This window comes from Sebastes fasciatus, chromosome 5, assembly GCF_043250625.1.
Source record: "Sebastes fasciatus isolate fSebFas1 chromosome 5, fSebFas1.pri, whole genome shotgun sequence".
Taxonomy (NCBI): domain Eukaryota; kingdom Metazoa; phylum Chordata; class Actinopteri; order Perciformes; family Sebastidae; genus Sebastes; species Sebastes fasciatus.
The window spans coordinates 19,131,290-19,156,158 of NC_133799.1; the positions used below are offsets into that span (position 1 = coordinate 19,131,290).

The following is a 24,869-nucleotide window of genomic DNA, read 5'->3' on the forward strand; positions in this document are numbered from 1 at the left end:
CAACGTCCAATTATCTTGGGGATAATCGAGCAGTTTTCGCGCCAGAGAACAATGTCGAGGAATTTCAAACCTCAGAGGCCAAAACCAATAAGCCTCTCAGCCATTTGTAAAGCAAACCAAGTCAATAAAGTTTACAATAGGTCATTAAAGGGGAGGGACCGTACACATTAATTTTGAGGGGGGGAAATGTGAGTGTTTTGAGCTGACACCTCCATTCATTTCTCAGGAGAGAGAGGTGAAAGTTTTTTAAAGATGTTGTAGTGAAGGAAGAAAAAAATTATTTATATTGCAGAATCTGGGAGTCATATAATGATTTAAAGTGAGGCTATGTAAGTTTTAATAAATGTAGCCACTGCAGCCACAACGGACAATAATAATAATAATAAAACATGGTGTAGCACGAGTAGAGAAGAGTCATAAAGTCAGCGGCTCAATAGCGTCACTTACACAGGAGTATGTGTCTAAAGTAACATTAGCCACCACAAGCTACTGGTCATACCAGACCAAGTAAGGCTGTAGCAGCAAACCCCCTGAGTGTATTAAAGTGAGTGAGGGTTTGTTTTAATGAATATTAGAATCAGAATCAGTATTATTTGCCAAGTGCGTACATACAAAGAATTTAAATGTACTTTTACAGAAATAGAAATAACAGCTAGAGACAAGGACGACAAAGCTGGACAATAAAGGTAAAGAATAGACAGGACTGTTTTGTAAACAAGTAGTGAAAAAGGTGTATATATAAATATTATAGAAAATAGATCTGTTCAAAATGTACCTTAAAGGGAGATTTGTCAAGTATTTAATACTCTTATCAACATGGCAGTGGACAAATATGCTTGCTTTATGCAAATGTATGGTTATATTTATTATTGGAAATTAATTAACAACACAAAACAATGACAGATATTGTCCAGAAACCCTCACAGGTACTGCATTTAGCATAAAAATATGCTCAAATCATAACAGGGCAAACTGCAGCCCAACAGGCAACAACAGCTGTCAGTGTGTCAGTGTGCTGACTTGACTATGACTTGCCCCAAATGATGATGCCAGTATCTTCACTCTAGCTTTAAAACTAAGCTCGCTGCAACCTCTTATATATCGATTGTGTTAATGCGTTAAGAAATTAGTGGCGTTAAGACTAATTTGCATTAACGCGTTATTATTGTGTTAACCTTGACAGCCCTAACATGTATACATGTCTATATACTGTATGTACAGCCTGTAGGATTTGTATTGACAGTGACAGATGACATTTACATATTTTAAAAAGTGTGTGCATTAAAGACTGTAAGAATGATAATCTATATAATATGAATTTATAAATACAGCTCTTCATTTGTAAGAAAAAGAATGTGTTATTTCATCTTTCAAAAGTTGCGTAGTGGTAGTCTCGCTTTGAATTGACTTTAGAGTTGTTTCTGTGGCCCACGGAGAAGCTCTTGAGCCGTGTCATGCTGTATGAATGTGTTCGGACTCGCTGCAGCTGTGTTCACTTTATAACCTCACTGTGGTCTGTCCACAGCAGCACGGTGGTGGACTTGGTGGGCTGGGGGATGTGTAAAATGCCTGTTAAAGATGGCATGCTTGTGCCAGGTGTTAGTACATGTTATATCTACAGTTTGTCTGTACGTGTCACTGTTAATGCTGTTTACAGTACTGTATTTTGGGCTATAGATAGCCTATATAAGCCCGGGTGTTAAACGGCTGCTAACGATTACATGCTTCGGACAGGTGTTGTGCAGGACGAAGCATTTACGACAGCTGTAAACAGCCATCAGGGATTGGGTCACTGTAATGTAATGAGCTCCTATACAGCCGGGGATTTAGCTGTGTGTGTGTGTTTGTGTGTGTGTGTGTGTGTGTGTGTGTGTGTGTGACACTGAAAAACAGTCCAGCCTGGAATTGCAGGCCTCAACAAATCCTCCCATTAGTTGGATGGGAGGATTTAGAGGAGGGGACCCCAGGAAAGTATAGTGTGATGCTGGATGGAGAGAAGTCCCCCACCTCCAACACAGAAGACGATGCTTTTATGTCCTTAATTGTGTCCAGTTTCCAACTCAGGAGGGCTCAGTTGTGTTAAAGAAAAGAAAAAATCACCTTGAGAAAATCCCAGGAGAGCTACAAGGGAGTTTGATTTAAACCATTACACATTTCTTTCCGTTATTCAACACTCATTCGGGGAGAAATCGTATCGTACCCAGTGATTTGAACAATTCACCACATGATGTGTTGAAAATCTGTTGAACGTTTCAGCTCCCTGACTTTGAGCTCGTGTTTATGTCCCCACATCTGGTTGTTTTTGTCCTAATGTATAAAAGCTGCTTTTGTGTAATATGATGCAGCAGGAAAACTACTGTAAATCAGGCGTCAACCTCCGGTTCTGTGAAGTGAAGCCAGTGCAGAAGTGCCTTAAACTTGCATTCTTTCTAATAGCCAGCAGGGGGCGACTCCTCTGGTTGCAAAAAGAAGTCTGATTGTATAGAAGTCTATGAGAAATTACTCTACTTCTCACTTGATTTATTACCTCAGTAAACATTGCAAACATGAGTTTATGGTCTCAATTGCTAGTTTCAAGTCTTCTTCAATACAGCATGATGTTCATTTAGTAAATTATGGTCCCCTTTAGAGTCAAATAGAGAAGCGAAGTCCCGCCCCGTCCAGTGGACCCCATGGGACCTTATTTTGGAAAAAATATATACGGTAGTCAATGGCGAGAGACAAATATTTTTTTGATCCCATTTGAATGGCGCCATGAATCACACATAGGATATTGGTCAATTTAAAAGATAATTTTGCAAGTCAAGAAAGTCTCAGTTTGTCATAGGTTTGTCATAGTATCATTTAGTTTTGTGTGAAACCGCTCAGCGAACTACATCTCTCGTCTTGCACACTAAACGTCATTATGGAAGTTCATGGAAGTTAATTGTAACATTTTGGACGCCTAAAAAAATTTTTTTTCAGTGTTCTGTTGTACTTAGCGTCACCCTCTCGTGTCACTTCTGGTTGCAAAAAACCAAGATGGCAACGGCCAAAATGCCAAATGCAAGGCCTCAAAACCATAGTCACAATCCAATGGGTGACGTCACGGTGACTACGTCCACTTCTTAAATACAGTCTATGCTGTAAATACATCACACAAAACTCAATTGTAGCATTACAAAGTGTAAAATTATGTACTTTAAAGTTAAATGTTTATTGACAAAGTAAGGCACACCGGCTGTCACCCTGCTGTAATGTATCTAATGGAAGTGTGAGTTTTGTGATTCGTTGCATGCCAAAAACTTCCAGTTTACCCACTAACTGTCACCTGAATACCTGAATGCAAAAAAACAGCCACAAGACATCAGTCAACTGGAACAACATGCTCTCTTGCTTTTGCTCTGCACCTTTAACCCACAGCACAGTTAATGGATGTTAAAAGGGAGATTTAGGGAAACTGAGTACCTAAAAAGTGAACGCCAACACAAAATATTTCTTAGAAAGAATTCAAGATCACAGGTCGACAGTTATTTCACCTGTGGAACGCATGACACAGTTATTGGTGTTTTATGACCGACAGTAAAATCAGGAACGTGTTAAACTAAGCCCTCTTCCCGGTTGGATAGGTTAAGGGTTCATCATACACTTCCTCCTGGAGTAACCCTTCGGGTGCTGAATGAAAAGAGTTGACCCTCGACAGCAGTGTGACAGTTAGGCAAGCTGGGATCTGTTGGCTTTTTTTCCCTCTCTCTTCACCTGCATTCATCCATTGAAGAGCTGTCGATCAGGTATTGTCCCTTTCAGCAACACCCTGCAGCCTGCAGCTGTGCAGTTGTGCAGGAGCAGCTGGAAGAAAGTGTGCTGCTCATGGGCACCTTGGCATTTTTTTTCCCCCTCGTTTACTTTTCCCACATACACTTAAATAGTTTGAACCGGTGTCCGCGTTCTCACCCATTCTTCCAGAGAGGTTCATTGAGAAGTGCCATTTCTTGCCGCTTGTCCAACATTTTCCTCCCCAGCCTCATTCTGGTGGCTGTGATGTGAAGTTCCCCCTGCTCTCCACTCCCTGGTAACTGCTTACTTGCAGCGTTCCCAGGCTCAGGCTAGTGGCACGGCTCCCAGATCTGGCTCTGGGAGACAGAGGGGTTTCTCAGGAGACAGAACACAAATACAGGGATCCAAATAACTCAATCACCAGAGGGGCTATTAGGCCCAGGATCTTAGAGGCTTACCCCTGGGAGGGTGTTTGTGTTTGGAGAGGGGTGGCTGGGGACTGGATGGTCAATGGAGGTGTTTGGGTAACACCACAGCCATGGGTCCTGTTAATTGGAGACAGGTCATGTTATGATATGTGCTATTTGGGTTAGATTTCAGTCTTAACCTCTCTGACCTTGAGTGGAAGGAATCCCATTGTGATCCTTACTGGAAACAAGATATAAAACGGCTCTTTCTTATTTATTTATTCATTCAATTGTTTATTTTTACACAAACTTTTTTTGTTTTTGCTCTTCTTTTCAGAGGTTTGGACAGTCTTAATTTGTAATAAACAAAAAACAAATAGAAAAATGCTGATGACTGTCTATTTATTTACAAATTACCTTCAGTGTTTAAGACACTGATTACGGCAATTAAGACTTTTTTTTTTTTACATCCAGATCTGTAACATATAAAGTACTTCTGTGTTTATGTGTCTCATATGTGAGCTCATTTCTCAAAGGGATGACACACTCCATAAACACATTTTTCTTCACATATAGAACTGAGGCATCGCAGTCGACCTCTGGACCTCTCACAGGATGTAGGTGTAAATATTTTCAAGCAGAAGCTTGATCGCGTGCACTTAAGGGCTCTTGGGGAGCGATGCTAAAGCCGTGATTTGTTGCAGAGGTGTCATTAACCTCACGACACTTCTTGAACATGTCTGTGTTTTATTCTGCCACCGTAGTAAACTGGAGCATCGACAGCCGATGTGTCCCTCCTCTCTCAGAGAGAATAACAAAGTCGACCCTGGCTTTTATGTCAGCTTCCCCTTCCCCTCTTTGTTTACTTTATCACTATGTGTTCTGTCTTTTTACTGGTGTGTTCTCTCACATGCCAGTGCCCCCCCACACCCCCTTGCAAACTCTTGCCTTCTCACACATCTTCTAGTAAGGAGGTCCTCAGTGGTGTTCAATGTACAACATACATCCTCAGTATGAATGAGTGGGTGTTGGATCTCTTGTGTGGAAACAGCATGGACTGTATAAGAAGTGGAGGTAGTCATCGTGACATCACCCATTAGTTTGTAGACTGCCGTTTTGAAGCCTTGAGTTCGGCATTTTGGCCGTCACCATCTTGGTTTTTTTTGCAACCAGAATTGACACGAGAAGGTGGAGCTAAGTACAACCGAACGCTGATTCAGACAATTTCATGCGACCAAAATGTTTCAATTAACTTTTTTGAACTGAAAACACACTGTGAAAGAGTTAATGTTTTCATCTTAAAACTTTAACCCTTTCACAGTGTGTTTTCAGCGACGTACATGAAACCTGCCTTGGCGGAGGTCTGCGCTCTCCGAGTGCAGTTCTAGTTTACTAAATGAACATCACGCTGTATTGAAGAAGACTTGAAACTAGCGATTGAGATCATAAACTCATGTTTACAATGTTTACCGAGGTAATAAATCAAGTGAGAAGTAGGCTCATTTTCTCATGGACTTCTATACAATCTGTCTTTTTTTTGCAACCAGAGGAGTCGCCCCCTGCTGGCTATTAGAAAGAATGCAAGTTTAAGGCGCTTCCGTTATTGGCTTCACTTTTCAGAACTGGAGGTTGCCCACTGGGATACAGCAGTAAATATGGATAAGCATCTATACCATTGACTGCACTGTGCTGTTTTGCATACCTAAATGTGTGTATATCCATTTTTTTCCCCTACCTATTCCCTAGTCAGTTGTTTAGGTGTTTCACAGAACAATATTGCTCATATGAATGAAAGCCATTTTTAACCAAATGCCCTTGAGAGCATAGAAAAACATGACGTCACCCTAGTGACAGGAACTTATGATCTACAACCCAACAGGTGGCTCAGGCAGGCATTTTGCTTCATTCTCACAATAACCACCCCCCCTTTCCTGTTTGGATAGGTGTGGAGTGGATACATCCACAATGTGATGAAATATTTGACTTGACATGAGTAATAATAACCTTTGTCAAATGTGTGTTTCTGTTTCTGTCTTTCTCACTCCAGTCAAAGATATCTCAGAGGCAGCAGCGTATGATAAAGAACCGCGAGTCGGCATCCCTGTCTCGGAAAAAGAAGAAAGACTACCTGCTCACGCTGGAAGCTCGCCTGAATGTGGCGTTGTCTGAGAATGAGGTGCTCAAGTGTGAGAACGGAACCCTCAAGAGGCAGCTCGAGGGCCTGCTGAGTGAGGTGAGAGGCTAGCAGCAACAGCTCTGCCAATACTTCCACACAGCCTGCATGCATAAAGATGTCTGTGCAGAGTAACAGAAGTAGAGAAGTTTCCACAACAAGTCTTGTGAGGATTATACATGACTCATATCTGTGATTTGTAGTTTGTAATACAACATGATGTCTAACTTTTCCTGCAGAACACAGTACTGAAGGTAACGGCCCCCAAGAGGAGAGCGGTGTGTCTCATGGCGGTGTTGGTGTTCGTTATGCTTAACGTCGGACCAATGAGGTGAGCACATGATGCATAATGTGTGACTATTGATCTCTCTCTGTACAGTATGTCTTTAAGTGTCTACACAACAATTTGATTTAGTGTCTACAAGCTTCAATTCAAACAAAACAATGGTGATGATGGCACACTGTAACTCAAGATACATGAAGATTACTGGTAACTGCAACACACTGTAGATGCACAAGAGTTTGATTACCGGAGGAAAACAAATGGGAAACCCCATGAGTCATTGTGGGAATCACGCCTCTCATGTGAGACATTAAGCAAAAACGTTTATTGAAAACAGAGCCGAACATTTCCCACTGAAGCAATATGTTCACACAAACCCACTTGACCCGTATTTCAGTTGACAGTCAATGAACACATTGACCTAAAAATAAAAGTTGACAGATGAATAAACAATCATCTCACTATTGTTTGCCAACAGTTTAGATAAGGCTTGTTTATGTTATTATCAATGAAAAATAATTAGAGGGGATCTTAAAGAGACAGGCGCTAATACGGAGCGTTTCAGACAGAGGGTGAATACAGGTATATTCAGACACAGTATGACAACAATAATGTGTTTTTTGAACATTAAAGCGTGTCAACATGTTCTAATAGAAAACCCAAAATACAAGTATAAACTTGAAGGATAATATGTCCCCTTTAACAGTACCCTTGTGGTACATTCCAGAGTACTGTAGTCCAGTAATGCCCATACATAACAGTCTTATCTTGAGTGAAACTGATGTACTGGTAGTTGGTAAAGAAGCCGACGACTAATAGTTCGTCCATGCCAAATAGCTCTCGCGTGTACAGTATCTTCCATTCCTCTGTTGTTGTTGCCAGAGTTTATAGGACTGTGTGACTAATGGGTGAATAAGCTTCAAAACGCCCTGCTGGGTTGGAAGGAAAGTAAACATTTACCACTTACTATTATAAAAAGAAAATCATTTCAGGCTACAAAAGAAGAAGTATAAAACATTTGTATTCGGCGGTATTTCTTATCACTGCTCGTAATATTAACAGTCGTGACATATTAAGATGAGTTATGTAAAACTTCACTGGGGAAAAGGGTTTATTCCACCCAGCTAGCAGATGGAGAGATTGCGTAATCCCACAAAAACTAAAGTCAAATCCACCTCCAACTATAACGACGACTTTCTCTGTTCTCATGTTTTAAAAATGTTTTGTTTTCTCCTGGGAATAACACGCTCCACAAAGATGCGAGAATCTACTCGTTGGACTGGCTGTCTTTGATAATCTGCCTGCTCTCTGTGCTGGGAATGCGTCCTTTCAGTTGTTCTCTATAGCTTAAACATGAAAAAAGGTTTCTTGGGGCCCATGATTGAGTTTGCTATTGTGACTCGAGTGGTATCCACAGTAGCTGAAGTCTGTGTGTGTCTGTACCTGTGCTCGCATCTGCGTGTTTTGTGTTTGGGCTCTCCTTTGGAATGTAAAATATGCCCGCTTTTGAGGTCGGATCCCTTTGAAATGAAATGCCACCCAGTGCAGTAATACCGTTGAAAGAGGCTGTGTGTATTTTTGCTTGTGTGTGCGCCGCAGCGTGCTTTGGGCTGTGCAGTCTAGATCAGAGTTCAGATTCTGCTTGTGGCTAAAAACCCTCCTGTGCACAGGATGTGGCCCACGTGGAATTCAGCGGTCATTTCAGTCCAGTACGCACCCGGTTCTTCTTTTTAGTTGGTTTCCTCCACCCTTATGGTACATGTCCACAGCCTCTGTCCTTTCCACGCCAATTCATTGTCTGTCTTTGCGTTGGCTGCTCCTCATTTGCATAAAGTTGAGGTCTAGGCTACTTTACGCAAATCAGGGGCGTCCAGAGACTTTTAAACTAACTGTTGTTAATCCAAATGAAAGACAGATTTGGCAACTGTATGCCTTATTTCTCGTATAAAATGTTTTCAGAAATACATTTTAGTGAACTATTTTCGTGATATAAGAGAAGAAAGTTTACGAATGAGCCGCCTTGTTGGTTCCGGTTTGAAAGCTGGGTGCAGCAGCCCACGAGGGAAACCGTTCGTTCAATCAGGTGCCTATAGTGCCTTGTGTCTTGTGGCAGCCAATCAAGCGTCCCATGCTGGGAAGCGAGGCGATCCCTTGCAATAAAAAGTGCCCCTGTGGACATGTACCAATAGTGTCCTGAGTTTGCCTCACCTGTCTGTTCTCCTCACCTCACCTGTCTTCTGTTTCTTCAGTCTGTTTCCGGGCGGCCCAGGCTCCAAGCTCGGAGACATCTCCATGCAGCACAGCGGCAGACACCTGCTGGGTTTCACGTCAGAGGAAGAAACCGAGGCTGTGATTACCGATTTACCCTCTGAGATGGCCGACAGGTAATGAGCTCAACCCACCGCCACCAACACCTTTCACAACACAACACCGTGTCAGCGGACCCGGACGCACCTGTGCCTGGGCTCAGCCTGAGCGGCTACAGCTCATTACGCCACGTGTAAACATGCGCGCCGGCCGATTACCGACTCTGTCCAAACGCCTGCAGGGCCCTGGCTAGTTGGCCAGCAGTTGTGCTTTGAGTAACAAGGTGGGAAATTAGGGTCAAGCCTTGTTTGACATCCATCTTTATATTGCCAGTAACAGTTTATTTTTCTAAAAGGTTATATATTTTTCTTTCTTTTTTTAAAATGCAATAGAGGCCCAGCAGTCTCATTTGTAAATTGCATAAATAACATTCTTGTTTGGTGCGTTACCTGTCCTGCACCCACCATGTCCTGAAAATGATGTTTTGCAAGCTGGTCAGAGCGTCTAATGTCTGCATGGCATCGCCAGCCTGTGTTTTGTCAGATCTCCGCGTCGGGTATGTTACATGTTAATGTAAACCATTCGGCTGTAGTATCGGGTTTCCCGGCAGCATTAAACCAGCGCCTGCAGGAAGGAACACATTAGCCTTTACAAAAGGGGTGACAGCACCAAACGCACCAGGGAGGAGAATGACAGGGGGGGGGGGGGGGACATGCAACTTAATCTCAGGGTCCCACTGAACAGGAAGGTGTGTGTGCGGGAAGGTTAATACGGGCCCCTCCGTTAGAGTCATGATGAAACCTCCGTGGGCTGACATGTTGTCTCGCCAAACCATTTCCAGAGCGCTTTAGTGACGGGAACGCGAGGCGTAGCTGATGCGTTGGCTCAGATCAAGGAGGCCCAAGGGGAGGCATTACGTCGGTGGCAGGCGTTTTGGTAACAAGCTCCCTGCAGGTGGGCACTGACTGTGGACAGTCTACATCATCGCCTCGAGCCACATAATCATTCATTCACAGAGGTAGAACAGTTGTAATTTAAGTCACAGTGACGTCTGAGAAGCAGTGTGCTTCTAATCCATAATGTATGTAAACCCACTTTATGGTAACAATCCAGACTGCTTCGTAATCAGACTGGATGTGACCTGCAGGGTGGTACTGTAGTGCTCAGTTCTCTGTAGCATGTTTCTGATCATCCTCGAGCAGCATGTGGACGCATCGTTTCAGAATATGCTCTTCCCCTCTCAGCGTTTTTTGTGCACACAATTATTGACTGAAGCTCTGCCACCTCTGCACATGTCACGTACGAAGAATTTGAATCAAAGAAAGTCATTAGTAACTTTAATTGTCTCCACATTGACGCCACGCTGGTTTCTTTTTTGGTACCGTTTGCTTCCTGCTCTTGGGCCCAATCCCAATGTCCCCCCCTAAGGACTTAAACCCTGAACCCTCAGGGACTTAACTGACTGGTTAATGGTGCCTTTTAAATGGGGTCGTGTTTACCGTGTTCACGAGAAGAGTACATATGAACACCCCCCTCTTGTGGTATTCACGACCTCGCAAGCGGAAAGTTTCTGAAAGAGACTAGACGTAACTGTCAAAAAAAATCGATGTACCTGTTTTTGTCAAACTTCATCAAGCAAACTTAAAAGAACTGGTTGATGAATAAACCGTCAGAGGGCAAGCAGCCACGTTGGCTCTCAGTTAGCATTCAAGGCTAATTCTCAACATGTGGAAAATATTTTTTACCAGAATCTTATTTGAAATTCTTACATTGATTTGAGAGAACATGAACAGTCTTGTAAAGTTATCACTTTTCTCTTTGTTTACCAGCCTCTCTATCTGCTTTTTCTCCTGCGTTGCAGCTCTGAGGATAAGGCCCTGATGGTGGTGAAGGATCCTATCTTCCTCAGACCACCTCCCCCCTGCCTGCCTCCTGTTAACAGGACCAAGTGCTTAGAGTAAGTTAGGAACTCTGTGAAGCTGCATTCGGTCACTTTAAGCAAGTATGATAAAAAATTCATTTTATACCGTACACCGCTTTATAAAACGGTCACTATATCCTGACAGTAATTCATGAGACAGATAATCTGTGAAAAAATCATGTTCTTCCTAGTGCTCCTAATGGCATTTACAAGATTTAACAGCCAAATAAAGCTGTATAATTAATCAAAAGTTTATTGAAATCGCAATATAGCCTTCTGCAATTTTCAAATATTTGTTAAAGGTGAAATGTGTCAAAATAGCATTTTTTATTAAATATTTTCGTGCTGCAGAGATTCCAGGCCTTCACATCATATCCTACAGACTTAAGAAAACATCTTTGTTTGGTACAGATCACTGCAAAAATCACACCATAGTCTATTTAATATGTTTTCACATTCGAGGCGAGAAATAGGCATTACAGTAACAGCATAGTAATTCATATTTGATCAGCGCTGCATAGATGACATTTTGATCGGAGTTTGTGATTTTTGCGAGCAGTGATTGACAGCTGCTGTAGAAAATGCTCGGGTCTGATTGGTTGTTTTCCTTTGGGTGCTGTGAAATCTTGCAAATGCCATTAGGAACACAGGACGACATAGAGGAACATGTTTTTTTTTCATAGATTTATCTGTCTCATGCACTACTGTCAGGATATAGTGACAGTTTTATATGATTAATTTTGCTCAAAGTTACCGACTGCAGCTTTAATGCACAGCCTACTTTTCTCCTTTCACGTAATACCACAAAAATGCTAAAAATGTACCTAAAATGTGAAAAAAGTCTAATTCCCGTTGATTGGCAGGTTGGCCCATGAGTTGAGGGGTTGGGTCCACCGCCATGAAGTGCAGCAGACCAGATCCAGACGCATGAGTAACAGCAATCACAAACCCACCAGGACCATTCTGGTAAGTCCGCAGCATGTTGTGGAAAACAGGAAAACACTCGTCTAATGGACCGTGTAAGAATTTACGTGATGTTCAGTGTTCAGTGCTTACAAACTAAACTTGACTTATATTTTACGCCATTTAAAGTTTTTATTTGGCAAACCAAAAGCCTCTCTTTCACCACTGTTTCACCTCCCCTCACACCTTCTCTTTTTTCTGCCTCTCATTTCTCTTTATTGGGCTGAGTTTAATCCAGCAGCCCTGAGAAAGTAAACACAACACTTAGGGGGGAGCTGTAGGATTAGTGCCCCCTGCTCCTTTTTTCCATCATTTTTTTCAAAATCTGTCACAGTAGGTCCAATCCACTCGGAGCTGCCTAGTTCGTATATACCCATTCTTCATTTCTCTTTAAATAGAAATGTCGACGTGTTTATTTCTCACCTGTATTGAGCTGTTTTAGCCCCACAGACACACATAAGTCTCTTTAATTGTATTTCTGTTCATTTTCATTGGCTCTACATGCAAGTTTAAGTCTTAAGTTTTCTAAACTAGATGTGATTTATCAGGAGAAAACCTTGGGACTGTAATGTGTGTACTGATCTCTAAGTGATTTGAAATGATGGTCAATTGCAACAGAGTCTGTATTTATGTGTTTGACAGTGTTGCCAGCAGTTAATCCTGCTCTCTCTAATGGTTAGTTGATACGAATATAAAGAGCTTATAACTAACTCTCTCTTTTTTTTCCCCAACAGAAAACAGAGAATAAAGAGGCTGACAGTGCCCAGATTGTGACGGTCCAATACACAGAATCTACTGAGGAAAAGTGAGTAAAGGCAGAACATAGTGTAAATATCAGAACAAATACACAGTAACTACTGGTTATGTGGGAAACCAAACCAACACAGTGTGGTAAACTAAAAAAGTGAGTTGAAGCCTGTTTAGAGATGTAGTCTGTCGTGTTTATTGTCAGCGGGATACTCATAAATAGATTATGTCAACCAACTGTAGACATAACAAACTCATTGTTTGAGAGTTGTATTTGACTAAAGTGGCTCTTCGAATGTAATTGTAGTAATGATATAACATTTCTACGTTTGTCCGTTTTTCAGTTTTTACAATCTCTCTGATTTATGAAACAGTGATTTTAAAGCATGAAGCTCTGAACTGTTTCGGGGTTTGGTGGTCATTAAGAACCTTTTTCTGCTGGACTGCACCGTGTAGTTCGGATCAGGCAGATGGAGACAATAGTTTTTTGGCCACACACATTTGTTTTCTGGCTATGAAACATCCACATCTACAGGACAAAAGAAGAAAAAAATCTGTTTCAGCAGTTAACCACTGCAGGGCATTAGAGAATTAGAAAATACACAAGAAACATTCCCATTTGGAGCATGACATGCTGTACCCAGTATGTATTAGCAGTCCTGTATTCATAATGTTTACGCTTTTATTCTCCAGTGGGTTGTAAAACAAGGGACTACTGTAGAGCTGCAACTAATGATTATTATTGATTAATCTGCCGATTATTTTCCTTGATTAATCGATTAAAGGATTGGTTACAAAACAGAACATAGTGGAAAAATAACCATCACATTTTCTCAGGGTGATGTCATTGAATGTTTTGTCTTGTCTGACCAAAAGCAGCAAATTCTCATATTTGAGAACCTGGAACCAATTTATTTTTTTGAAGCGACGGGGATAGCCCACATTTCCCATCATGCCTGCCTCGTCCTGAGTGCTGGACTGAGTAGTTTAAGTTTGCTGTTTTATGTTCCAAAATGCAAATGTTTGTTAGTGTTTATAATGAAATGTGTCTGTTCAGAACATGGTGGCTTATGTTGGTAAGTGTAATTTTTGTGCTGGTATATAGTTTTAACCATTAGTGAGGTTACATTTCTGGACTCCAGCTGTATTTTGCTAGAGAGATAAGAGGTCTGTCACCTGTATTGAATGAAATAGGGTTGACATTGCCCTAGAGGTTGTTCTTGGCTTTCAACGTAGTAAGCCACAGTGTTGTGCAGAGTGTGCCCGAATTGGGAAATAAAGTAACAATTAATGAGATGCCTAATTATTATTGAATTATGTTAATTTAAAAATAGTGTTCAAATCGGTGATTGCTGATACCGATATATCTGCGATAGGTCAATACCGGCCGTTCAAATTGGCTGACCAATAAATCGGTTGGGCTCTAATGTTAGTGCATGTTATCGTGCCCTACTGGCCGCTCTGCACTGCGCTCATACGACGATTACAGTTGATAACACCGTCACGACTGACATCGTCGTCGCGAAAGCCGCCGGCTCAGCTGTCGCCATGCTGAATAATCGGCACTTGATCAGTGGTATACGTGTCAGTCTTTTTCTCCCCATATCTAACTCAGTGTTTTTTAGTGTTCCTCATATTTTTCTGTTCTTCTTTATCAACAGGAATCCTGGCAATGAGCTGCAGGTCTACTACGCACCTCACCACACCTACGGTGACTTCTTTGATGAGCTCAACCGTCGTGGCGACACTTTCTATGTAGTGTCTTTCCGCCGGGTGAGTTTCAACTTGTTACACTGATTTGAGAGGGGAAACAACGTCACAGACACGGTGGTTAAACTGATCACATAAAGTCAAATTAGAAGATATTTCAATGGGACGTTTCACAGCTCAACACTAATCAAGACACAGTAACTAATGAACCATAACTTATATGTAATGGGTCGGTTCCTTAACAGAGAGGTTTGGTTTTAGAGAAAAGTGGAAAGTGGGGGAGGGGATGAAATACACACGCCCAGGGGTGTAACTAGCCCTTTCCAGTCCAGTTTCCTTGGTCCATTTGCAATCATCAAGACCATGTTTTAGGTTTCTAGGCACGGCCATATGTCACTCTTAATCTTCTCGGTCTTTATTCATTTGACCATTTTTCCACATTTGAGACTCTGAACCTGTTTTTCATTTTCCCTCTTGATATGATTAATCCTGGACATCAAATTCAGAAAGAGTTTGTTGATTAGTTTGGGTTTTCTTTCTTTCTTCCATCCTTTTATCAAAGGAAACAGAAAGAAATTTGCTGTTTGGGAACTCAGTTCTATCCATTATAGTTTGTGTTTCATTATCGTGGGAAGTGGCTGCTCCATCTATTGCCACAAATAAGACACATTTACTTACAAAATGTGTCCAAAAAGTAATGTGTTTCTTATCAAAACCATATTTGGGTCACCGTTCCAGAGAGCTCATATGACACTCAACACCTCTGGGTGATGTTAAGCCCTTAAATCCTCAGGATTACTCAGTGGGGTGGGAGTTTTGAAGCATGCGGTCAAAGATCAAGACCCCCTTGTGTCACCAAGCCGGCCACAGAGGTTTGGCTCGGGAGTTGGCATGGTGACAGCAGGGACAATGGCAACAATGGTGTACCCGAGTTGAGGGCCTCTACAGGTCAAGTGGCTGTCGGTCAGTTTCTCGCAGCAGCTTTGTGTTGCATGAGCAGTGACGGGCGTTTAGAGAGTTTAACATTACAGCTACTTTAACTTTTGATCAAAACAGTTAAACAAAATAATAAATAGTAATTCCTGAGGTGTGATTCTTAATGACCTGCTGACAAAAGATTTTTATCTTTACTCTTCCAAACGTAATTCTTGAATAACATGTTGAAAAATGGCTAATAGTAACACTTGACTTTCTTGCCATTGTCACATAAGACTGCATGCTCATGGGGGATCTCTTGTTGGGTCTCTAAATTATAGAGTACGATCTAGACCTGTTCTATATGAAAAGCGTCTTGAGATAACTTCTGTTATGATTTGACGCTATATAAAAATAAATTTAATTGAATTGCTTGAAATTAAGCTTATGATAAAACTAAATTATAACCTTTTTGAAAACAATAACAGCTAGGAGAAAATCAATCCTTGATACAAGGATGAGGCTGCAACTAACTATAAATGTCAGAAAATAATGGAGAATGCCCATTATAATGTCTAAAAGCCATTGCAATGTCTTCAAATAGAGTGGTGCAGGAATGAGTCATTCGACCCCGGAAATGAGTTACCATTTTAGCACTTCTGGTTCCCTCGTCTGTAAGTCAATGGTTTTTTGACTAGATTGATTTTAACGTTTTGTTTTACGACATAAAATATGTCAGTAAACTCACTCGTGAATTTTAAAGCTTTTATGTGTCTTAAAAATGACGATTGCTAACAAGTGGCTAAATGAGACTACTAAACTTCATCACGCCGACTCGTCCGCTTTTACAGCCTTGTTGTGTATACTCGCGTTCATGCGACCGTGGTGTAGTTCGTTTATAGCCTAACGTTAGCTTTTTACTTCTGGTGATTGCATTCACACTTCAAAAATCATAAAAGTTGAGGTTATCTTGCTGAACAAAATCTGTAGGTATCATAAATGTTTGTTTTGTTTGCTTAATTTCTGCAATTATCCAAAACCCAATAGAAAAATTCCCATTGGCTTTTTGTCGAGGGAACCAGGGCGATGCTAACTTCCACGTTGGCCTACAAAAATACGTCATCTCTGCACCAGTCCTAAAGTCAAAAACCCTGATTTTTCTCACTTTCTCTGATTCTCTTCCTTTCATTTCAGTCATTTCAAAATAAAAGAAAATGCCTTTTTTAAAATGATTTTTTAGTGCTGAAGTGGATGAATCCAGGTTTTAATAAGTGGGAAAGGTTGGAGTAATCAAAGATGTATTATCGACTGTGACAGCAACACTTTAAAAAGCACATCATAATAAAAGACAGAACATAGATTACATGCTTGTTATCCAGTCTGACCTTTTTATTCTTAAAGACCTTTATTAGCTTTTCTCAGTCAGTTTATTTGCCTGTATTTTGTTTCCTGGGTTTCAGGGTGTGTGTGTCGACAAAAACGTGTGTGCATTTGTTTTTTTGTTCCAGTCGGTATGATGTTATTTCAAGACTGCCAAAGCTCTGGATTAAATTTGGAATTTTGTTTGGATTTTAAAGCCAATCACTAGCAATTTTGACTTTTGTCCCTCGAGGCATCTCGTCGGGTTCATCGTGGCCTGCTCTTGCCCTCGCCAGCAGTTGAGGTCACTCTCTGCAGTGTGCTGCGCGCCCAGAGATGGCCATGCTCAGGTCAAGGTTATAGATACATTACCACCTGTGGCTTTGTTGAAAGTGTGAAATGAGGTGAGGTGATGGAAAACATAACTCCCAACAAGACCAAAAATATGGAACCGCTCTCACTCTAGCGTCCTTTTGAGGTCTTGCTTCACTTCTCGTGTTGTTTTAGCACCTGTGGCTTTATATAAGTGTGCATTGAGGCGAGGTGGTGGAAACACTGGCTGCTTTCACCGTGGACCGTATCCCATAGGGTTCAGGGAAAATTCACCTGTTGTCATGGCAGCTGCAGCTGTTATGTCAGCTTGTCAAAGTCGCCGGCCCCCTGATGATGAGCAGTAATGTGGTGGGTGTTTTCCTGCTGCCACCCTCCAAACACAGTCAAGGCACCCGCTCAGTCATTTTTAGCATTTAATACTCCCTTTGGTGGCTTACAGCTTATCCTTAATGCCTTTCAGTGCCATGACCGTATATCACACCAAACCCTTTATTGTGGAGAAATGCTACTGATGTAATTACACAAGATAACTTCATAGCTGAGTGCAACATTTTTGTGTTCATTTTAATACATCTTATCTTAAAAGCCTCTTTATTCTCAAATACACAAGTCTCTCCCACACATCGGTATGTCTCCTTGTATCTCACAAGTTTTCTACATTGCTCTTTCTTTGCTGTAATTCCTTCCCCAACCCTCAAACTGCAGTTTTCCCGCCTGTCATCACCTTAACACCCCTCATTTTTCAGTTGACCCAGGCTGAGTTTTGCACGCCATGTGTGATAGTGTTTTCAGTTGGTCTTTTGGTAGGCTTCCCAAAGGGGCACTCCACCAATTTTACACATGAAGTTGAGGCTACTCGTAATGAGCAGTACTACTAATGTCTACATAATGGCTCTGGAAGGATTATCTTGATTTAGGCTTCAGAAATGTATAAGAGGAAGCCTGGTGGAGGTGTGGAGTTTGAAAGAAGTTGGTATTTAGGAGGCTGGGTTGCTCTAATGAAAAGCACTATTGAGTTGTGTTATGGGAAATGTAGGATCCAACATTTTTGGAGATTAACCCATACTATGACCAAAAAGTCAGGATATCTCACCCTCTACTGCTTTGACTTTGACCATTATTTTTTTAAATGTCTCTTGCCAGTCCTACAACTTTATTGAAGTAAAATACTGAATTCATGGAGTACCCCTTTAATTGTGCTCATAATAATGATATAAATAAACTTTATTTATACGGCACCTTTTAATACAGGAAGTGTTTCAAAGTGCTTCTCAATAAAGTGAAGAAACAAGAGAATAAATAAAATCAGGCAAATTGAATAAATAATAAGATAGAACTAAAACAAAGGAAGGAATAAGAACAATAATACATGTAAAACATAAGAATAAAACAAAGGAAGAGTGAAAGTGAGTTAAGAAGGCAATGCTGAATACTGCAAATAAGTTTTCAAATGTCGTTTAACAATGTTCACAGAGCTTACATCTCTTCTAGCGCTGGGTTATGAATTCCATAGTTTTGGTGCAAAGTCTAAAAAAAGGCTGAGCTGAGATTTTCTTATTTGTTCGATAGTTTGTATTTAATAAACCTGCCGCAGAGGATCTAAGAGGCCGTGAATGATTATAAGACAACAACGAATTAGTAATGTAGGCTGGTCCCAAACCATTAAGTGTCTTTTAAAACAAGTAAAATCATTTTACAAGATACTGGGAGCCAGTGCAGGTTATCTAAAACTGGGATGATATTCTCTCTTTCTTGTTGTAGTTGAAAGCCTGGCAGCATAGCAGCAACTTATTTGTCTCTTGCTTTTCAGTTCATATAAAAGTTTCTTGCCTTACAAACTGAGAGAAGAGTAAACGATATCTATTTATCAGATAATGTAGGATTTCATTCATTAATCTTAGTATTAATCATTTAACTTATTAAAGGATTTAAGTCATAGCTTTTGAATCTGGTAGTGGGGCTACTGCGAAACGCCGCTAATACTGTGCGTGTGTGAGTCACATGTGTGTTCGCACATTAGCATTCCTCTCTCCACCACAGCTCCTTCTGAGAGGATGTGATCAAATTAAAACCTCCCCGCTCATTGGTCTAATTAATTGCACAAAAGCTGTTTTTAATAGCTCCAGAAACTGAAGTACTTTGATGGTTAAAGCCATTTTGATCTCAGACTTCTAGTAGATTAATAAGTGCAATATGTTCTTCGATGGCCCAAGGAGACAGTATTGAAATTAGATGATGGGGCGAGGCATAAGAAAAGTGCTCAATTTGAAGGATTTTGTGACTAGGAAGGTCGTCATGGAAATTACTGCCTTATGCGAGGAACTTTGAATCTCCCAGATGATCATTGCATCATTGATAACCTCAAGTTGTTAATGCAAGTTCTCAGTAGATCTTCTCCTCAGGGTAAACTCGGCTCCAAATCTTGATCAACAACTGGCAAATGCACGCCTTCGACTGTTTTATTTGCTTCCAAATGAGTTGTATTTTCCTCTCGGTGACCTTCTCCTCTTTGTTCTCAGGATCATCTTCTACTTCCTGCCACCAGCCACAACAAAGGAAGTCGACCCAAGATGTCTTTGGTGTTGCCAGCCATGAACATAAACGGTATGCACTGCAGCACAGACACAACAGTTTGGTCACTCCACACAATGTACGAGATGAAAGGCGAGCTGGAGGAAGATTCAGAAACACGTCTCCCTACAAGAATGCATTACTTGTGGTGTAAGACACTTGTAAGGAAAACTCCTCCGACCAAAATAGAGCACTGTTGCCTTTTAAGCCTATTAAGGTGATTCTGATCCATCTGTGCTGGTATTTTGTTTCCCAAACTCTACCTTCTTGGACGTCAAGCGTGTGTTGCCTGTTTAACTTAAGTGGAAGTTGCTTTATAGATTTTCTTTGCCAAAAAGTATCTTTGACATCTGCCGTTTTGTCAGTAGAAAGTCTTTACTCCCGACCTCCCTCTGAGTCCTTTGTGGTTTCTGTTATGTCCTTCAGCCTCTGATTACACTCTCTGTTGCATTTAGCAGTGCTGTCAAGTGTCTGTACAGCCGCTGACCGAACCACACACAGACACAAACATAAAAAAAATAGCTTTTACAGTGCGGTCATTTCCGTTTGGCTTTGAGTTTGTTTTGTTTTTGTACTGAAAATAATGAAGTTGAGGCCTTCAGCGAGGAAGCGACATGTGTGTTATGTTAGATTTACTGAAGTTCTATTCCAAATATTTTTATTATTATGATATTAAATATATCCTACTGTTAAAAATGCCTTTATGTTGGCAAAACCTAGTGTGACCACATCACTAAATATACAATGCTTGAATTTTTTGGCTTTACATCCATCAACTATAACGTTTTTTATTAACAAGGGCAAGAAGTTTGTACAAAGCACCTGAAAAAAACATTCAAGACAGTATCTTCCAGACCTGTGGTTCCAGTCCAAACTGTGTGCAACCTTAGGCACACGTACCACCATTAGCATGTGTTGGCTTAACCACTGGCACACTAGCAATAAGTGTGCAAGAGAGAGAAAGAGTCATAGAGAGAGAGAGTTGGAAATGTCGAAGTGCCCTCTCATCCGTATGCCAAACTACCTCTTTCACAACCACTGGCAGTTGCATGGCCTGTTATTTATGGTAGCTTGATTGCTTTCCTCCCTCCCTCGCCCCCCCCACCAGGCAGAAACCTCCTGTTCTGAAAAGTGAAGCCAATGCTGAAACTTGCATGTTTTCTAATAGCCAGCAGGGGGCGACTCCTCTGGTTTCAAAAAAGAAGTCTGATTGTATAGAAGTCTATGAGAAAATGACCAAACTTCTCACTTGATTTATTACCTCAGTAAACATTGTAAACATGAGTTTATGGTCTCAATCACTAGTTTCAAGTCTTCTTCAATACAACATGATGTTCATTTAGTAAATTATGGTCCCATTTAGAGTCAAATAGACCATAAAGCAGGGGATGCTTTAGGGTGCGGCTACCTTGTGATTGACAGGTCGCTACCACAGCGTTGTCCGTGTTTTCGTCTTACAACTTTAACCCTTTCACTGTGTGTTTTCAGTTCATGAAAGTTAATTGTAACATTTTGGTCGCCTAAAAATGTCTTATTCAGCGTTCGGTCGTACTTAGCTCCACCCTCTCATGTCACTTCTGGAACGCAAAAAAGAATAAGATGGCGACGGCCAAAAACCTACAGTAAGTGGCGAACTCAACGCTTCAAAACTGTAGTCCACAAACCAATGGGTGACGTTATGGTGACTACCTCCACATACATTGCTGATGAACAAGATTGGTGGAAGATTGGTAGGGCTAATGATTTCAGCTCAGATGGTTACATGCCAGGTAGGAGTGGTTTAGCTAAGAAGTCATCAGTGTAGAATTGTTATGCTCGACATGTAGGATTTTTGTTCTTTGTGAAAATGTAAGCACTGTAGCACATGAGGGCTGCATGCTAGTGATGAAAAATCAAATACAGGTCGTCTTCAGATTATAGAGCTGGGACACCGCTCATCTAGACTGCCTCATTTCCTTTTAAAGAAAACAATCGTTGTTCAAATCTTGTCATAGTGGGTGGCAATCAGAGTGCACTCGGTTGTGGTTTTGGGCGGGTGGTTTCCACCAGCCCAATTGAGATGCAGTCACCCGTTTATTTGACCGCCTGCCTTCAAAAACAAAACTCCTCAAAAACACTGAGGTTCGCCTCAGTATCGGAACACTTTATCGGCAAAACCCTTGGACTTCGATTGGCGCATTTGTTTCCAAATTGTGTTTTTTATGAATCACTAAAGTATACAGATGTTTTTGATTTCCATGAGCTCATCGTTGCTTTTCTCCATGGTCCTTAGATCTGTTGGATTATCGATACAGTATGTCAAGGTCCAGTCATCAGAGATTTCAGTGGAAAGAAGTCTTCATTGTCCAAATGCTGCATTTAATTATCAGGTGGCTTGACTTTCACTAAGCAAGTGAAGTGGACAGTGAAGTGAAAGGAAACCCGCTCAAGAGGGATTGTTTTTGTGTAGGGTGTGGAGCAATTAGGAAGACAGCCTGTTGTTGTTGGGTGTTTGCCTGGCATTTTTATCAGAAATCCTCTTGTTCCTCTGATATCTCCCTGTCCTGTCTGCAGCAAAGCACCAGATTTGATTAGTCAACCCGCTCTGAGAGGAGTGAGTCAGTGGAATATGAGCCTCTCACTCAGCGGGGAAGACATGGCCAATGGGAAATAACTTTTTTTTTTCTGGGAGGGGGGTGTTAGAGATGAAGATTGATGAAGGTAAACATTGTTCTTGGTCGGTCTTGTCAGGGAGGAATGTTAAGGTCCGTGCTGGTCAGATGGCCCATTGAAATAGCAGTAAATAGTGAAATCCAAGACCTCCTTTTCAGCTAATTGTTGAAATGGCCAAACAAAGGTGGCATTCAGGGAGAGATATCGGGTCTGGAAAGATTCTTGTTAGCTCAAGAAAAGGGCCTTCGATTTGCATGATCTGTCACGGATGCCTACAGTCGGCCGCAAATGCAAAACATTGTGTTCTTCTGTGTTTGTACCAAAAGTTTTTTCCTGCTAGTGTGTTTTTTCATCTAATGTGCTGGCTGGATCTTGTGGTATCTTTGAGAGAGAGGACCATAGAAATAGAATAGGAGTAGAACGGACATTCCCATTCAAATCAATGTAGTAGGGTGGTCAGAGCGGCGGCCATTTTTATGTGTACCGTTGCCATTGCGACCGCTGTAGCGGGCAGTTGTTTGCAGTAATGACTAAAACGAGCAGTGTATTAGTAATGTTATGACGCATACAGAGCCAGAATAATTGAGTACAGTTAATAACTCCATTCTTAATTCACATACTCGTATCACAGCATATGGAAGCACATTGCTGTCGCTAGATGAGTGACAACTTTGTTAGGCTCATTTTCTGTCACCAGTAGTATAACATTAAAGCATGGTGGAATTAGCAAGCTCTAGCGGACAGCTGGCTAGTTAGCTATGGCGAAATTAGCAAGTGTCTTTAAATGAAACTAATGAGCTCGTGTTTACAACATGGGACGCCGTGTGCACGATATGCTTGGCGTTCAAGTGGTTAAGTCGTGAGAACACTGCTGCTAAGCAACGGCAATATTAACGTTACTGTCGGCGTCTAGAAGCCACAGAGGCTAACAATTTAGCAAGCTAGCAAGTGGGTTACATAATGCAGGAAATGCAAAGGCATAATGACAGAGGGGAAAGATGAGGCCGTTAGAATATCAACATTTTCCTCAGGCATATTTTAAATTTATAAAGAAAAAACTGTATACGACTAAAATTACAATATATTAACTTCGTATGCGCTGAAAAATTAACTCCCGTGGCCTTGTGAACACGGTAAACACCACCCCATTTGAAGGCACCAAAACGATCCCTCCGCCTCACTCCCCACCTCTCCGGAGACGGACAAGCTACCAGCTAACTAGCCAGCCATCCGTCTCTGGAGCTGCGTCCGCTCTCTTTCCGGCAAGCTGCGACCACTCTTTACAGCTCCACTGACATGTGTTTTTACCCTAACACATAATAACAGTTGCCATTTCTTTTTTTACTCGTCAAATGACCACAGAAAATAGTTCAATGTCTGTGACCACATTTTACAGCTCCACCGACATGTGTTGTTACCCTCACAACTAATAACAGTTGCCATTTTCTTTTGTACTCGTCAAATGACCACAGAAAACAGTTTGATGTCTGTTCTACTCCTATTCTATTTCTATGGATAGGACTAACAGCAGTTTTGTTTTAGCACAGATGCACGAACGGTAGCTTCATTTTTAGATCCCACAACTGCTCCTCCTGCTATTTCCTCGTTGACCTGACAAGGAAGGACTGTCGTTAAAGAGCAAGCCAACAGTCTGACATAGAAAAGAGGCTGGTGGTGATCGCCTACGCCGGCGCGGTCCTCCCTCCTTCAACATTATAAAGCCCCATGTGTCACACAGATGACAGCCGTCAAGTCGCGTTTCAAATTTATGCTGTCGTTGAAACTTTGAAGTGATTAAGTGCAAAAGTACACGTTTAGCTGGGCGAGACTCTTAGAAAAGCAGAAACACTGTCCTCACTCTGGAGCATGATTGCTACACAGCGGAGGATAATTCTTTCCAGCATGTTGCTTTCCTTTTAGGAATGTCTTCCTTCTCCAGTCACTAAATGGTTTTCATCTGGAGGAGGTGGATAGACTCTGCTAATCCAGAGTGAGCGTTTGGTCTGTCGTGGTCAATAACTGAGCATCGAAGATCGAGACTTTGATGTAAGCCGTCGCTTGTTTCTGTCTGGCTGCGTGTCCACGGTTCAGGGGCTCTGCTAAAGTTACCTGACCTCGACCGCCTTGATTCTCTCTGAAAACGTATCTGGCTGAGCGGTGGCTCCTCATAAGGACTGAAGGATGTGTTTATTTAACGATCCCCTGAGTTTGAAAGTAGCTCAATCAAGTGGAAGCGACATGTTATGAGGAGAGGAATGTTTTGGAGGTGACATCATTTACAGGTGGATCGGCCGTGGGAGACGCACTGCAGTCTATTTTTACTTCTCTGAGATTGAACATGTGCACTGTAGCTAACAGACAGCTTTCACTTGGGGTTCAAGGTAGAGCTGCGCACCACTGAAGTCGGAGTTGGGGGTCAGATTTTCCTACTCCTCTAATCTAAACAAACATCCCCACCAATGCTCTGAAAAAGAGTGCACTCTTACCAACCCCAATGTTTAACCCTTGCCATCCTTTCAAAATAAACTAGTGCAAGTGGTTGTTTGCCTGAGCGACTTAATTCTCTATACGTAAAGCTAGTTATTAGCAATTCTAGCTGCGTGGCCCTGTTGGTCGTCAGTCCAGCACTTTGGTGCCGAGTCAGACTGAAATATCTCAACAACTATTTGATTGATTGCAATGTGATTTTGCACAGACATTCATGGTCCCCAGGCGATGAATCCTACCAACATTGGTGATCCCATGACTTTCCTTCTAGCGCCACCATGAGGT

At 41.6% G+C, this 24,869-nt stretch overlaps 1 protein-coding gene across 1 annotated transcript in view; it reads left to right on the plus strand.

Annotated features, from left to right (window-relative positions):
• atf6 (activating transcription factor 6) overlaps positions 1–24,869 on the plus strand; it is a 44,029-nt gene that overhangs the window by 11,402 nt on the left and 7,758 nt on the right. Inside the window, exons 8-15 of the mRNA XM_074635525.1 lie at positions 6,211–6,396; positions 6,576–6,667; positions 8,869–9,003; positions 10,788–10,883; positions 11,711–11,813; positions 12,545–12,615; positions 14,219–14,330; positions 19,394–19,478. Coding sequence (XP_074491626.1) covers positions 6,211–6,396; positions 6,576–6,667; positions 8,869–9,003; positions 10,788–10,883; positions 11,711–11,813; positions 12,545–12,615; positions 14,219–14,330; positions 19,394–19,478 — 880 coding nt within the window. The remainder of the gene's footprint in view (positions 1–6,210; positions 6,397–6,575; positions 6,668–8,868; positions 9,004–10,787; positions 10,884–11,710; positions 11,814–12,544; positions 12,616–14,218; positions 14,331–19,393; positions 19,479–24,869) is intronic.